The 14,710-nt window shown below is 39.8% G+C and overlaps 1 protein-coding gene across 1 annotated transcript in view; it reads left to right on the top strand.

Moving 5' to 3' along the window:
• PTCHD4 (patched domain containing 4) overlaps positions 1 to 11,406 on the top strand; it is a 177,679-nt gene extending 166,273 nt beyond the window's left edge. Inside the window, exon 3 of the mRNA XM_029944921.1 lies at positions 9,773 to 11,406. Within this exon, the coding sequence (XP_029800781.1) occupies positions 9,773 to 11,406 (1,634 nt within the window). The remainder of the gene's footprint in view (positions 1 to 9,772) is intronic.
• The last annotated feature ends 3,304 nt before the right edge of the window (positions 11,407 to 14,710 follow it).

The raw sequence follows: 14,710 nt of genomic DNA, 5'->3' as shown, positions 1-14,710 counted from the left end.
ATTCAGGAATAAGGTGTTAGAATAGTCTTATATGATTTTTGCGAGTGTTAAGTGATTTGAAAGTGTTCAAGGCAGCATGGTTGGTTACTGTCAAGAAGAGAGGATGATTCTGTGATCAGTTATCTTAATAATCCTTATCCCTAGAAGGCAAGAAGACCAGACCGAAGACCAGAAGATCAAGACAAAACTGTAATTGGTAAAGAAACAGCAATCACTGCTACCATTCTTGACATTGGAAGATATCTGGCCCATTTTATGGTTTTTTAATGTTTTGCTTACAGTCAGTCATAATCATGGAGTGGTCTTGGTTTATCTCAATCCATCCCAGTCAAGACTGCTCTTATCTGATGCAGTTCTGCCAGACTGTCTGTGGTCAACAGGACAACACTAAGCCCAGCTGTGGGTGCTGGACCAGCTCCTGGCAACACCCATGGCCAACCTGACAGCTGCTTTTCTCTTTCTCAGAAACAATGTATGGTCATTTCATAGAACTTGAAAGACATGGAAAGCATTGAGAAAAGAAAACAAATAGCTTGTTCGTAGTCTTCTTTCTCTTGAATGGGAATACCAGAAAGAGGGAGAGGACGAGAAAGCAAGTCATCATATGCATGTTGGCTCTGCAGGATTGCTTCAGCTTTTGGCAGCTCTGGAGGCCCCACATCAAGAACAGCTGAAAAGAGTGCACTAGGGGTCCTCCCCACCAAAAGCCAACTCAGCTGTGGTGGTAACGATAGCGATCACCAAGCTGCATTCAGAATGTGGTATTCCAAGTCAAATGATTTGGAATGTTCTTGATGCAAACACCTTGCAGCTGCCAGCACTGAACTTCTCCATTCAGTAGAACACTTACCGTGCACCAAGCGCATATGTTAACTTATCTAAAACTCATAACAATCCTATGATGTCACCCCCATTGTTATCTCATTGTATAGATGAGGAAACTGAAATATGGAGATGTGTAAAACAAACAAACCTATCCAGGGTCACAGAGCTAGGAAGAAAGGGTCCTATGATTTGAACTCAATCAATCTGGCTCTGCGGATGTTCTGGCAACCACATTATTCACCTAGTTTTGCCCACTTTGAGTATGAAAACCATTGCTGCAATAGTCGCCGGGTTTTAAAACAATCCCATCTCCTATCTCTATTGCTACTTCCTTTCCCTTCTTTCTCTCTCTCATATGTATATTGAGGTCTATATATACACAGGTGTATGTGAGGATTAAAAAATGTCTTTAAAAAATCCACCTCTTATGTACCAAGAGTACCTTACAAATTCATTTCTACCCTGACAAATAACAACTTAAAACAGGCTTTTAAATTTAATATTCCATTTTTCACAGACATTTGTAATGCTGAACCAGCCAAATTAATGAATTACACTACTTTGCAATTGAACATCACTGATATCTATCATTGCCTCTGCCATAGAATCACCACCACTCAAGGTAATACCCAAGTGCCCTTCTCAGTAAAATGAGGCAGTTGCTATTTCACAGACACGTATGCTAAATATAGACATGTTAGGATTAATCACTGAAAGAACACTTAAAAATATATCTTTTTGATGTTTATTTATCATTGAAAGAGAGGCAGAGAGAGAGTGCAAGTATGGAAGGGAAATAATGAGACAGAATCCAAAGCAGGCTCAATGCAGGGCTTGAACTCATGACCTGAGCCAAAGTCAGGTGCTTAACTGACTGAATCACCTAAGTGCCCCTTAAAAATATCTTTAAGGCTAGACAAATATCATGGCCAATTCAGTTTCATAAACATTTATTGAGCACCAATAAGTGTCAAATAATTGAAATAAAAAATGGAAAGACAATGCCTACCCTAGACAGTGAGGGCCTTACAGACTTACATAAAAAACAGACATACCAATGGATAATTTTAGTTGACACAATGATATGTGTTGGGACACAGAGAGGCTTCTAAGCATGTGAGTTAGGGATGGAGAGGGCAAGTGTAAGGCATAGGAGATGAGATCATGTTTGAGTGGTATCTCAAAAATATAAGTGGGAACAGCCAACTAAACAGAAGAAACAATGGATAAGTATCCCACAGAATGCCAAACAGGTGAATGATAACTCAAAATGTTGATTCAATATCCAAGTGTTGTTGTTGTTGTTGTTGTTGTTGTTGTGTTGTTATTGTTGTTGTTAGTTGCTTTACTGGCCCAGTTGACTGGATTTTATTTTTTCATTCATTATTTATTCATTTGATTAGAATTGGGAAGTCACCTAGCCTAAAAGCCCAGTAGAAAATCAAAATACTCTTTTCCATCTGAGCTTAAGAGTGATGTCCACAAACACAGTTACTGATAGCATAGCTAACCAAAGCAGAAATAAATGCTTAGAGACAGTGAAGGGATTTCTCTGGAGCAGGTGAGAAGGAATATTATTTTTTATGTCACTGAAACAGGAGATATCAAGCTCTATGACCTGTGGAAGGCTTGACATATTCAAGTATAAAGGGAGGCCCACTAGTACACCTCCTCAAGGCAAATGAGAATTCTAATTCAGCTGATTAGAAAGCATAAGAAGCCCACAGATGGTGCTTATTAAAGTAATACATCAAGAAAAGCCCAGTAGGGAGTACTAATTGAATCAGTCACAATTAAGTCTGATTGGATTGGATCCTTGTTAAAAGTACTTTCTTTGGAATTCTGGTTTTGGGAGAGATTGGGTTTGGGATTAAAATGGCAACTACCAAATTTTTACTACATTTACAGATGAACAATAATCACTTTAAGAAGTCACTTTAGGCCTGGCCCTGTTACCGGAGTTTTCCTAGGGCACTGTAGACCCACAGTATAGAATTTTACACTGGAATATAAGAGTTTAGAGAAATGTTGTTACATGTGGGAAGGAATCTGTTCTTAGAGAAAATCTATCTTACTTTAGAAGTCCTCTTTAGTGGTCTTTAAAGAGATTACTTCAGGCTTAAGGGAATTACAACTAGCTCTGAATATTGTCCAGCTCATTTAAGACCGAAACCAGTTTTGTTTCATAACAAAAGCATATGTTTTTAAATATTAACCATTTAAAATTTTCCCTCTGGCTGGCCTACAATGCCATGACCAAAAGGAGAATCCACATAAACTTCATTTCTTTTCATATTTATCCATTGTAAATAGAAGAAATTGTTAAATTTTTGTTAAATAGAGTAATATTCCCACTACAAATCAAAGTCTGATCCAATATCCAGATTTTGTTTTAGTCAGATGTCATGTAAGTTTCACTTGGTATCGCACATGCTTCCGTTTGCTTTCATTTGGAAAGAGGTCTCCAGCAACATTGCTGAAGAGTTTTGGAATATTCAATACACACACATGCACACAAATCTTTATTTCAATTCACTTCTCTCCTTAAATTTTTCTCCCAGTTCCAACTCTGTCCAAGGCATTTTGACTCCTAACAGTTCCCTAATTTTTCATGAAACTTTGCCAAGAGAAAGATTAGTTATCCAGTAATGTCCCAGTTGAGCCACTTATTTTGGTATTCTAATATAGTTTGCAAATACATGCTAATATAATTGAAGGAAATCATGATCAAAGCTTGGCAGCCATCTTCTGAAGTATTAAATGCATTTTTCCAGCAATGGCTTAACCTGCCATACCAATAAGCTAATCTCTGCTCGGAGGGAGAAAGCTATTACAAATATTAAAACCACAACTACCTCCTCTTAACTTACAGGTATTTGTGCGTGAATTCATGTTATTACATCAAGGAGCGTTCCCTGACCCCTCAGAAAGAACAAGGCGTATTTTCACAGTCCATAGCATCATCTCTACTTAGAAAGGATGCCAGTTATTCTTCAATTAATCCCAAATTCTAATTTCTCCCTATGTGTCAGTGAACTGTTCACATCTATGACTCTCACCAGTCAGCAACTCGAATGGAGTGGTTCATGAAACAAACTGAGGCCTTAGGTGGAGATAAAGGATTTGGGCAGGAGTGGGAGAAAAACAAAGAACTGTCAAGACTAAGGCACCAAAAGGACATACAATGCAATTAGTTCAGGTCATGGTTCAGTGGGGCAGTCACACTCACATGTGTTCTAGCACCATCATCCGAGATGGTGGGTCACTTTCTTTTGGCTAGATACCAATGTCTTGATTTCACGTGTCTTGTCTGAATTGGAATAGGACCCTTAGTAAGGTGGAAAACTAGTGAATACACACTTTTAAAAAGCTATGAGAGAGAGTTGGGGCTTCTTTCAAGTGAGCATATGTTCAAAAATGGCTTTAGCCTCAGAATGGAAACCAAAGTAAAAAGTAAGAAACCAAGAGAGAAAATACTACAGAGATCATAAAAGAGGCTTCCCATGGTTGACAGGCCAACTGGACAGTGACAAGAGTAATCCCAAATTCTAATTTATCCTTTCAGGAGCCCTGTTCTGTAAAACAATTAAGTAATTACCAATCTGGATGGATGGAAGACTGGGTGGATGGATGGACAGATGGATGATTGGATGGATGGATGGATGGGTAGATAAGTCATTACACACTCATATGCATACATAACTGGAAGAAATACACAAAATTGTTAAGAGCAATTATCTGTGTTGTAGGAATATAAAATAACTTTTAACCATTATTTTTCTATTTTACCCAATTTTTTATGGAAGTATGTTCTGTTTTTACAATCAGAAAAAGGTGATTAAAATACATACGTGTGTGTGTTTTGTGCTTTTTTTTTTTTTTTTTTTTTTAGTAAAACAGTAATTCTCAGTTGGGTGCAATTTTGTCCCCTGGTCAGCATTTAACAATGTCTGAAGACATATTTGGTTGTCAGAGTTGTGGAGTGTGCTACTGACATCTAGTTAGTAGAGGTCAGGAAATGCTTCTGACCATTTTACAGGACAACTTGTAAAATTCATATGTATTACAAGCTATAATCTCTGTGTCAGAATTACCCAAGTGAAAATGACCTTCTGGTCTGACAGATGTTGAAAAATATTGTTTCTTGTTTACCTTTATGTTTTATATTTGACTAATATTGGTCCTCATGTGTAACAAGTCAAAATAAACACATACTGGGTTGAATCGAATTAAAAGTGTATATACTTCTGGATACAATGTAGATATAAAAGATGCGTAATAAATTTTAGAATAAGTAATGAAAAGATACATTTTTATCTGGGTGATCTGGGTTCTAGAATCAAAAATTGATTTAATTCAATAAGAGACTGGTGGACATCTTCTGGGCATCTATCACTTTGCCAGATGTTCTGCAAAGTATAAAAGTAATATAAAATGCATTCCCTGACCTTGAAGAATTTTCAGTCTAACCAAAGAAATAGAACATATCCTAGGAAAACCATTTTGTTCCGGAGCAGAACAGCACATGGTTGTGTGCCAAAATGAGTAACTAATTAGTGCAGTAAGACTTTAAGGAACAGAAAAAAATCAATATGTCTGGAATTGTCGGAGATGGCTTCCTGGCAAATATGAGAACTGAGCTGACACTTCACAGATTGATGGACAAAATGTCATCATCACCTTGTCATCATCAGACCCACGTGCTGTCTCCCCAGCACCCACCGGCCCCGGCACAGGAAGGGTCCGACTTCCATCCCAGCACCCTCCAGCCCCTGGCCAGGAGTCCTGCTCTGGGTATTTCCCCTGTCTTCTCCACCAGCCAAGCCAGAGACTAGATCGTGTCCTGCTGGGGCTCAAAGCCCTTCAAGAACTCCCCGTTTCATCAACACCAGTGCTCTATACAGTTTGCAGTTTGGCCCATCCAGCCCTTTGCTCCTGTGTTCCAGCTACACCCACCAGCTCAAACGAAGAACACACTTGCCTTTGCACTGGTTGCTTCCCCACCCCCCCCCCCCCCCCCCCGCACCAGAGCTGCAGGACTAGTTCCTCTCTGCCCCACCTTCCAAGTGAGAGGGAAGGAAATTTGCTACCCAGCCTACTTCAAATGACACCTCCCTCCCCAGCACCTCCATTCCCTTCCCTGCTTCCAACTTTTTTCCCTAGTGCGCTTGTCAGTCACTCTCTGTAGCTTTTATTTATAGCTGTCCCCTCCCCTGCAGTAGAATACATGTTCCAGGGGTCCGGGATCTGGGTCTGTTTTGTTTATGGCTGTGAAGTTCAGAACCTCAGACATGGCGGGCACGTGGTGGATGCCGAATATCTGCTGGTGGGACAGTCAAGGAGCAGCGAAGCTTAGGTCTGAGCCACTAGAAAACCATGGAATCCAGGCAGACGACGTTTCACAGTAGGGGCTGCAAAACACCCTTCCCTGGGGGCACCTGGGTGACTCGGTTGGTTAAGCGCCGCCTTTGGCTCAGGTCATGATCTCAGGTTCGAGGCTTTGAGCCCTCCGCGGGCTCTGCGCACCGCAGAGTCTGCTTCAGGAAAAAAAAAAAAAAAAAAAAAAGGAGGAGAAGGTATTGCAAGACAGTGGAAAAAAGCATGAATAAAACTATGACGTTAAGACCCATTATGGGCTGATTCATGGAAAAAGGAAAGATTATCCTAGCTGAAGCAAGTCAAAGATTGGAACAGCTAGGAAATGGCCAGATTACGGTGAGAATCAGCTCATTCCTATCAGGAAGAATGGTCTGTAAAATATCCAAGCCTAGGAATGGGATAAAATGCGCTCTCCAACAAAGTTTAGAAATGCTGTTTTCAGTCTTCATCACACTCAAAGTGATTACTTAACCTAATATGGTTTAGCATTATCTTCACATACATACAGACCTTTGTGCTATATAAAGCGACAATCTGGCTTACATAGGGTACCTAATATTCCATAAAAGTGACCATTAGTAGAGGAAAGCCAAATTTAGCTGTAGCCCCATGTAGCCTTCTCCCCCTTATGACTACAAAGATAGCAAGAGTCCTCATTTCAGAAGAGAAGTGCTCTAATTAAAAGAAGTCTTTTAATTACTTCACCTAATATTCTAAGACTATGTTTTTGTCAAGGGAATGAAGGGGCTGGTATTCTCTTCTGTCAAGGAGTCTTGCAGAAGATAGAAATGAAGAATTAATGATGTTAAGAATTATTAGACTTGGGGGTCTTGGATGGCTCAGTCAGTTAAGTGTCCAACTTCGGCTCAGGTCATGATCATGCAGTTCGTGGGTTTGAGCCCTGCGCTGAACTCTGTGCTGACACCTCAGAGCCCGGAGCCTGCTTTGGTTTCTGTGTCTCCCTCTCTCTCTCTCTGCCTCTCTCTCTCTCTCTCTCTCTTTCTCAAAAATAAATAAACATTAAAAACATTTTAAAGAGGGGCACCTGGGTGGCTCAGTTGGTTAAGCGTCCGGCTTCAGCTCAGATCATGATCTCACAGTTCGTGGGTTCAAGCCCCGCATTGGGCTCTGTGCTGACAGCTAGCTCAGAGCCTAGATCCTGCTTCAGATTCTGTGTCTTCATCTCTCTCTGACCCTCCCCTGCTCGAGTGCACTGTCACTCTCTGTCACTCAAAAATAAATTAAAAATATTTTTAAAATTTTAATTAAAATGTTGTAAAGAATTATTAGACCTAATTCAGTGCACATAAATGTTCAGCTAGTAATTAAATGCAATATTTAATAGATCACTGCCTTCAAAAAACAAAAACAAAAACTTACCTTATACATAAATATAATTTGCCTATCCTTTTCTACTTGCTAGGATAAGCTTATCTTTCCTGACTGGAGACTCAGAAGAGAGAACTTTGGAGAATAAATGGGCTTTATATTTAATATAAGAGCAACTCCAATGCAATAACAATTAATAATTAATTTTTTTAAATCCCAAAAAAAGATGAACCAATGGGTTTTTTAAATAAAATATTAACATTATATATATTTGATCCTGTATATACTAGAGTCAAATTATAAAGCAAGAATTCTTAGCTCCTCATAAAAGTAAATGTTAGCTCACCTGTGGGGTGCCTGGGTGGCTGAGTGCCTAGCCTCCAACTTTGGCTGAGGTCATGATCTCTCAGCTTGTGGGTTTGAGCCCCACATCGGGCTTTGTGCTGACAGTTTAGAGCCTGAAGCTTGCTTCAGATTCTATGCCTTCCTCTCTCTCTCTCTCTCTGCCCCTCCCTGGCTTGTGATCTCTCTCTCTCTCAAAAATAAATAAAAAAAATTTTTAAATGTCAACTCACCTACAAAACTTTGTTGGTTAGGGAAAAGTTCAGCTGTATATGATAACATTAGTTACGGTGGCTTAGATAAATGGAGATTGCGTTCTTAAAAGAGAATTAGAAAGGATGGTAGACCATGGCTTTTATTGGTGGCTCCATGGTGCCATTTAGGGCAAAACTCCTTTTGGTTTTTAAATAAGCATCCTTAGGTGACTGTCCGTTACATTATCCAGAAATATATCACATGAACCACCTCTATCTAGTTAAAAGGTAGGCTGAGAAATGGTTTTTAATTGGCCCCAGGCAGTCTCAAATAAAACTTAAAGAGAAGGGGAAAATTAACAACTCTATCAACAACACAGGGTCAGTGATTAGAGTAAGACCTCAGCCCACTATGTTTGTTAAAGCATTGTTAAGTGAATTGCCCCAATATCTAGGTGTCACACAAAGTCCAGTTTCCAAGTTTTCTTGAACTAGATCATTTTGTGCCTTTAAGCTACATTTTCCTCTAATGGATTTCTTGGAGAAGAGCCCAAGCACAGCTTGTATCCATTCATAGAAAAGGTTTGTGTGTAGTATTGCTTTGCCTACAAGGACAAGAGTGATGCATGAAGATTTTCACTCAGTCAGAAAGTTATCAACTGATACACTGTGGATGGTAATTGACAAAGCTAATTCAAGGATGTGAAAAAGAGGGAGATTGAAAGTACACAGTCCCTTTGCTTTCCCAGCTGCTTTTTGCTTTTGCTGATAAAGAAGCAAGTGGTGGTTATCTTAAGAGCCCTTAAATTCCTGGGGTGGGAAAAGCTGGCTGGGTGGTATGGGGGGGGGGGGTGTGAAAGTTCAATATCTAACAAAAGCTGGTACATAGTAGTCGCTCAAGTAATATTTGTTGAATAAAGTGTTTGCTTACTTACCCTTATCATAGAAGTTGATTAAAAAGGAGCATTCCATATCCACTTTAATAAAGTAAATGTTAGTCAGCATCCATATCGTGTGACTGAAAGCTCTGTGAGGAGCCCAAAGGAAATACTTGCTATGAGCTCTCACTCTGGAGGTCTTCCCCATCTTTTATGTTACCTGGCGGACTTTTTCAATTCACATCCAATGTTAATTAATCAAACCTATAGGAATTGGTTTCTAAGCCATTTGGCCACCAAGCAGATTATTAAACATTGTAAAATCAATTTAAAGTGATTTTTAAGTGTTTAAAATCATCTTATAATTTCCTAAATCAGCACGTAAGTCAGCTTGAAATGGAGGTTAGGGACTATCAGTCAATACATCAGTTGAACGAGGACTCAGGTGGTATTGAGGGGCATTTAAAGATGTATGAATAACGGTCCCTGCCATTCACAACTTATGACAAACTTAGGGAGACAGCACGTGTGCAGAGGTAGAGAGGAAATCACATAATAATGTAAATTACATTTACAACTTGTAAAATTAATAAGACAGACAGCACATGTTTCATTTTACCCAGCATAACAGTTATTTTGGACTTTGCCAAAGTGGACACATGGACTAACTATATCCTTCCACGGAGCTAAAATCTTGAGACCCGGAGACGAGGATCATAGCATTTGAAGATTAGAGTATAAGTACTGCTTAGAGTAGATAATCTATAAAGAGTTGCAAAGGAGGTAATAAAAACAATTATTCTTTTTCTTTTTTTAAAAAACTAGGTCATGGAACTAAAGGAGTATTTGAGCTTCTGTCTGGATGGCGCAGAACAAAAGAGAATTTGCCCTTCAAAGACAGGGTAGCCGATGCCTATTCTGATGTGATGGTCACCTATACCATGACCAGCTCCTTGTACTTCATTACTTTTGGCATGGGTGCCAGCCCGTTCACAAACATAGAGGCTGTGAAGGTCTTCTGTCAAAACATGTGTGTCTCCATTCTGTTGAACTACTTCTACATTTTCTCATTCTTTGGCTCCTGTCTGGTCTTCGCGGGGCAACTAGAGCAAAATCGCTACCACAGCATCTTTTGCTGTAAGATCCCCTCTGCGGAATACCTGGATCGCAAACCCGTGTGGTTCCAGACAGTGATGAGCGATGGGCATCAACAGACATCCCATCACGAGACGAGCCCTTACCAGCACCATTTTATTCAGCACTTCCTGCGCGAACATTACAACGAATGGATTACCAATATCTACGTGAAGCCATTTGTTGTCATCCTCTATCTCATTTATGCCTCCTTCTCCTTCATGGGGTGCTTGCAGATCAGCGACAGAGCCAACATCATCAATCTACTAGCCAGCGATTCCCCGAGCGTTTCCTATGCCATGGTTCAGCAGAAATATTTCAGCAACTACAGCCCAGTGATAGGATTCTACATCTACGAGCCTCTGGAGTACTGGAACAGCAGCGTCCAGGAGGATCTGAGGAGACTCTGTAGTGGGTTCACGGCAGTGTCCTGGGTGGAGCAGTATTACCAGTTCCTGAAAGTTAGCAACATCAGTGCCAGTAACAAGAGTGACTTTATCAGTGTCCTACAAAGTTTATTTTTAAAAAAGCCAGAATTCCAGCATTTTCGAAACGATATCATCTTCTCCAAGGCGGGGGATGAAAACAACATTATTGCCTCTCGCTTGTATCTGGTGGCCAGGACTAGCAGAGACAAGCAGAAGGAAGTCATAGAAGTGTTGGAAAAATTGAGGCCCCTGTCCCTATCAAAGAGCATCCGATTCATTGTGTTCAACCCCTCCTTCGTGTTCACAGATCATTATGGCTTGTCTGTCACGGTGCCTGTTCTGATTGCAGGCTTTGGTGTCCTCCTGATGTTAATCCTGACTTTCTTCCTCGTGATCCACCCTCTGGGAAACTTCTGGCTAATTCTTAGCGTCACCTCAATTGAACTGGGCGTTCTGGGCTTAATGACATTATGGAACGTTGACATGGATTGCATTTCTATCTTGTGCCTTATCTACACTTTAAATTTTGCCATTGACCACTGTGCACCACTGCTTTACACATTTGTATTAGCAACTGAGCACACCCGGACACAATGTATAAAAAGCTCCCTACAAGAGCATGGGACAGCCATTTTGCAAAATGTTACTTCTTTTCTTATTGGGTTGGTCCCCCTCCTATTTGTGCCTTCGAACCTGACCTTCACACTGTTCAAATGCTTGCTGCTCACTGGGGGTTGCACACTTCTGCACTGTTTTGTTATCTTACCTGTGTTCCTCACCTTCTTCCCCCCTTCCAAAAAGCACCACAAGAAAAAGAAACGCGCCAAACGGAAGGAGAGAGAGGAAATTGAATGCATAGAAATTCAAGAGAACCCTGATCATGTCACCACAGTCTGAAGGGTGTAGACAAATGGATTATTTTTCTTTTCCAGTATTGCACAACGATGCAGGGAGAGTAAAGCTCACACCTCAGCTGCTTGGGCTGGCCAGGGGTAACAAGGAAAGTCAGATCAAGAGTGAATTGTTCCTGACACATCAAGGTGTCCACTTCCTGAGGGGAAGAGAGAATCAAAGAAGAGGGAAATGTTCTTTACAGCCTTGTTCTCCACTAAAGATAAGTTTGTGGATGTGATCTTAGAGCTCTTCCAAGGAATGGACGCATCAGTGGAGCATTGGAAGGCCAAAAGATCTAACTGCTTTTAAAAATAAAATGAGTAAGAAAGATGTAGAGGAGAGGAATGAGGGGCTCTAAATAGGCAAAAAGACAGTCAATGTCAAAATTGCCATGGCATTTTTCTTATTTGTGTTTTGAACAGGTTGGTCAAAGGAAACCTATGCACTTGGGAAGTACATATTTAATCCTGTCTAAACCAAAGGACTTCCCAATCCATTTTACATGTACATACATATGTATATATACAGTATATACATATACTTAGATTTGTCTTTAGTGTACATTGATGTTTGTGTAGAAGAAGCTGTCCATTTGCAGATGGGCTGGCCTTTTTCTAGAAAGTCAAATCAGCCTTAGCCAAATATAGATCCATTAATGACAATTCAAAACAACTTAAGTGTTTCAGCAACAAGAATATTACACCACTGTGTGATAAACGAAATAAACAGAGATTTGAGTGCATTAGAGTCTACATTTCATGTCAGTCTTGAAGATTCTTGCTTTGGATGACTTAGCAAAACACACACACACACACACACACACACACACACACACACACACACAAGGCATTTAAACCAATCACCACATGGACCGGGGTTAAAAATTTCGTGTTGAAACTAAATTGTTGATAAGGCTTTTCATTGAAGTCTAATGGTTCTCTATATTTGGGAAAGCTGATTTGCCTACTTTCAGAGAGCTTACCTACTGCAAATGAACATTTTACACACACTGTGCATACATGTGTGTATAGTGTGCACGTGTGTGTATGTGTATGTGGGTGTGTGAGAGCACTGAGGAATACCATAGGTATAGGGTTCTCATTTTAGATGACAAAATATACTGCCATGGAATACAGATAATTAACATAGGAGAAAGGAGATCTAACTAGGAAACGTTGTAGAACGAAAGAGAATAAGCGGATCATCACCACTCATCATGCGCCACCAGCTGGTTCTTAGTGTCAGGAAAATACTCTAATCCTATAAAGTCTAGTGTGCTCCTTGCATTAATATTTGAAACACTGACGAAGGCCACAATCACTATCCTAGTGGTCACCATAACTACCACAATATCGATTTGTAGCTTCTTGCAATATCATTGTTCTTGTTACCGGGCAAGGGCTCGTCAGTTGGCCCACCACCTAGGGTGTCCGTAGCTCTCCATGGCTGGCACGTTTACTGTGACTGCTGCCGAATTCTCTCTCAGAAAAAGTACCAGGTAAACGTTTTCATTGACTTCACGTTTAAAACTGTTCCCCAGCGGATAGACTTAGTCTGTTGGGTGCTTACTTGGATTAATGCTGCGCTTCCTGTCACAGAAAATTCCTAGAAAATGCCTTTTCCCATGCCAGGCAGTAAAATAAATTAATTTTCTGGTAGGACTGAACAAATGTCCGGTGATTATAAAAGGGTTTAGTAACCTCTTTTACCTGGAAGAGAGCTACTATTTACCACCAACTTCGGTTGTATATTTTAATTGAATTTCAAATATTAAAATCTGGAAACAAAAAGAAAAGGAAAGAAAAGGAAAGAAAAACCTTTTGGACTCAGCTAAGTTTAGAAAAGAGATCCAAACCGTCCCATTCTGGTTGCAGTCTTTGGAAATGAAGTTGGTAGGTTAGTGAAGTCACAAAACAATAAAACAAGTATACTTTTCCAATCAATGAGTTTATCAGGATGTTAAGGGAAAGAAGAACTGTCTCTAAAATGAAAACCACTTAACCAAATTTTATTTTATTAAATGAAGTTTGTTTTGTCCTACCTTGAGGTTGCCAAGTTTCTACAAGAAATGATTCATGTCTTCTCAATTGTGTTCATGTGGGCACAATATCAATAGGTCATACATGGAAAATAATTGCCATAAACATACAATTATTGTTCTCATACAATTTATTAAATTCATGTCACAGGAAATCCTAGCCTTTGGCCTCCTGAGCAGCTCTGCTAGGATGAACTGTTATTTGATACCAGTAGACCTGCAGACCATGATCTCATATCTGAAGTAGAAATTTCTGAAGAATTGGGTTTTGGGGGTAAGGAGGGGGGTTCTTCTGCATAGTTTACTCACCATTTCTGAAGATTTGTTTGCCTCCCTTTCAAAAGATGGGAAATAATCAACTGAGACATCCGACTATTACTCCATTGCTTTCCCAAGGTATACCATTCTCCATTCATATACCAATTTTTTAAAAGCTTGTCTATTTGGGCCATTTTTTTTCTTGATTGCTTTAGACAATTCCACAGACAAAGAATATTGGCAGTCTGATTTATAAAGAAAGAATGAAGCATGCCAGTTGCCAAATGCATGTGAGGACAGTGGCATTTATTGCCAGACCACCAAGGCAATTCCAAGATCATACCTGCATCTAGACAGTCTCTGTGTGTATGGAGAAAAACACTTCTTTTTTAGGTTATGTCTTCAAGGATCACAGTGAATAAAATAAATGTGAATTTCTCATTGCTCAACTGACAAGAGGGGTTGGATTTTGGAAGGGATGTTATCTTTTCCAGGATACCATGGTACTCATTAGTGAACTGTAGCAATAATTTATTGAAATGGAATTTCTTGTTCTGGAAGAGTTAATATACGACCCAGAATGCCCTAACTCAGTCTTAGGAAGTAATTTAAGCACATAAAGAATCTAATTGAGCCTCATCGGACCTCCCAACCTCACTGTGCAACAGATATTTCCAAATATTCCAATTACTCAATGCCAAGATACATCCTAACATATGAGATCATGATTTGTAGGTAATGCCCAACCTCTGCCTTTTTCGATAGTTTATGTGTAACTCCCCAGCTTTTCTAGTTTACTCCCATTGTTTTGTCCAATTGTGAAATACTCGTGGTGTTCAAATTGGGAAACTTTCTACTGCTAAAAGATGACTGATCACCCCTGGAAAAGAAGAACCGGTGGGAAATATCTCATATATTTAGAATGTTGTATTTTGTTGAAATGTGTTTTTCTGTGAAAGCAAGAGATTTTAAAGTTTGTAGAAAGAAAGAGAGAAAAAGAAAAAGAAAACA

The sequence above is a fragment of the Suricata suricatta genome, chromosome 7 (assembly GCF_006229205.1).
Source record: "Suricata suricatta isolate VVHF042 chromosome 7, meerkat_22Aug2017_6uvM2_HiC, whole genome shotgun sequence".
Taxonomy (NCBI): Eukaryota; Metazoa; Chordata; class Mammalia; order Carnivora; family Herpestidae; genus Suricata; species Suricata suricatta.
This window is presented reverse-complemented; position numbering and strand designations above follow the sequence as displayed.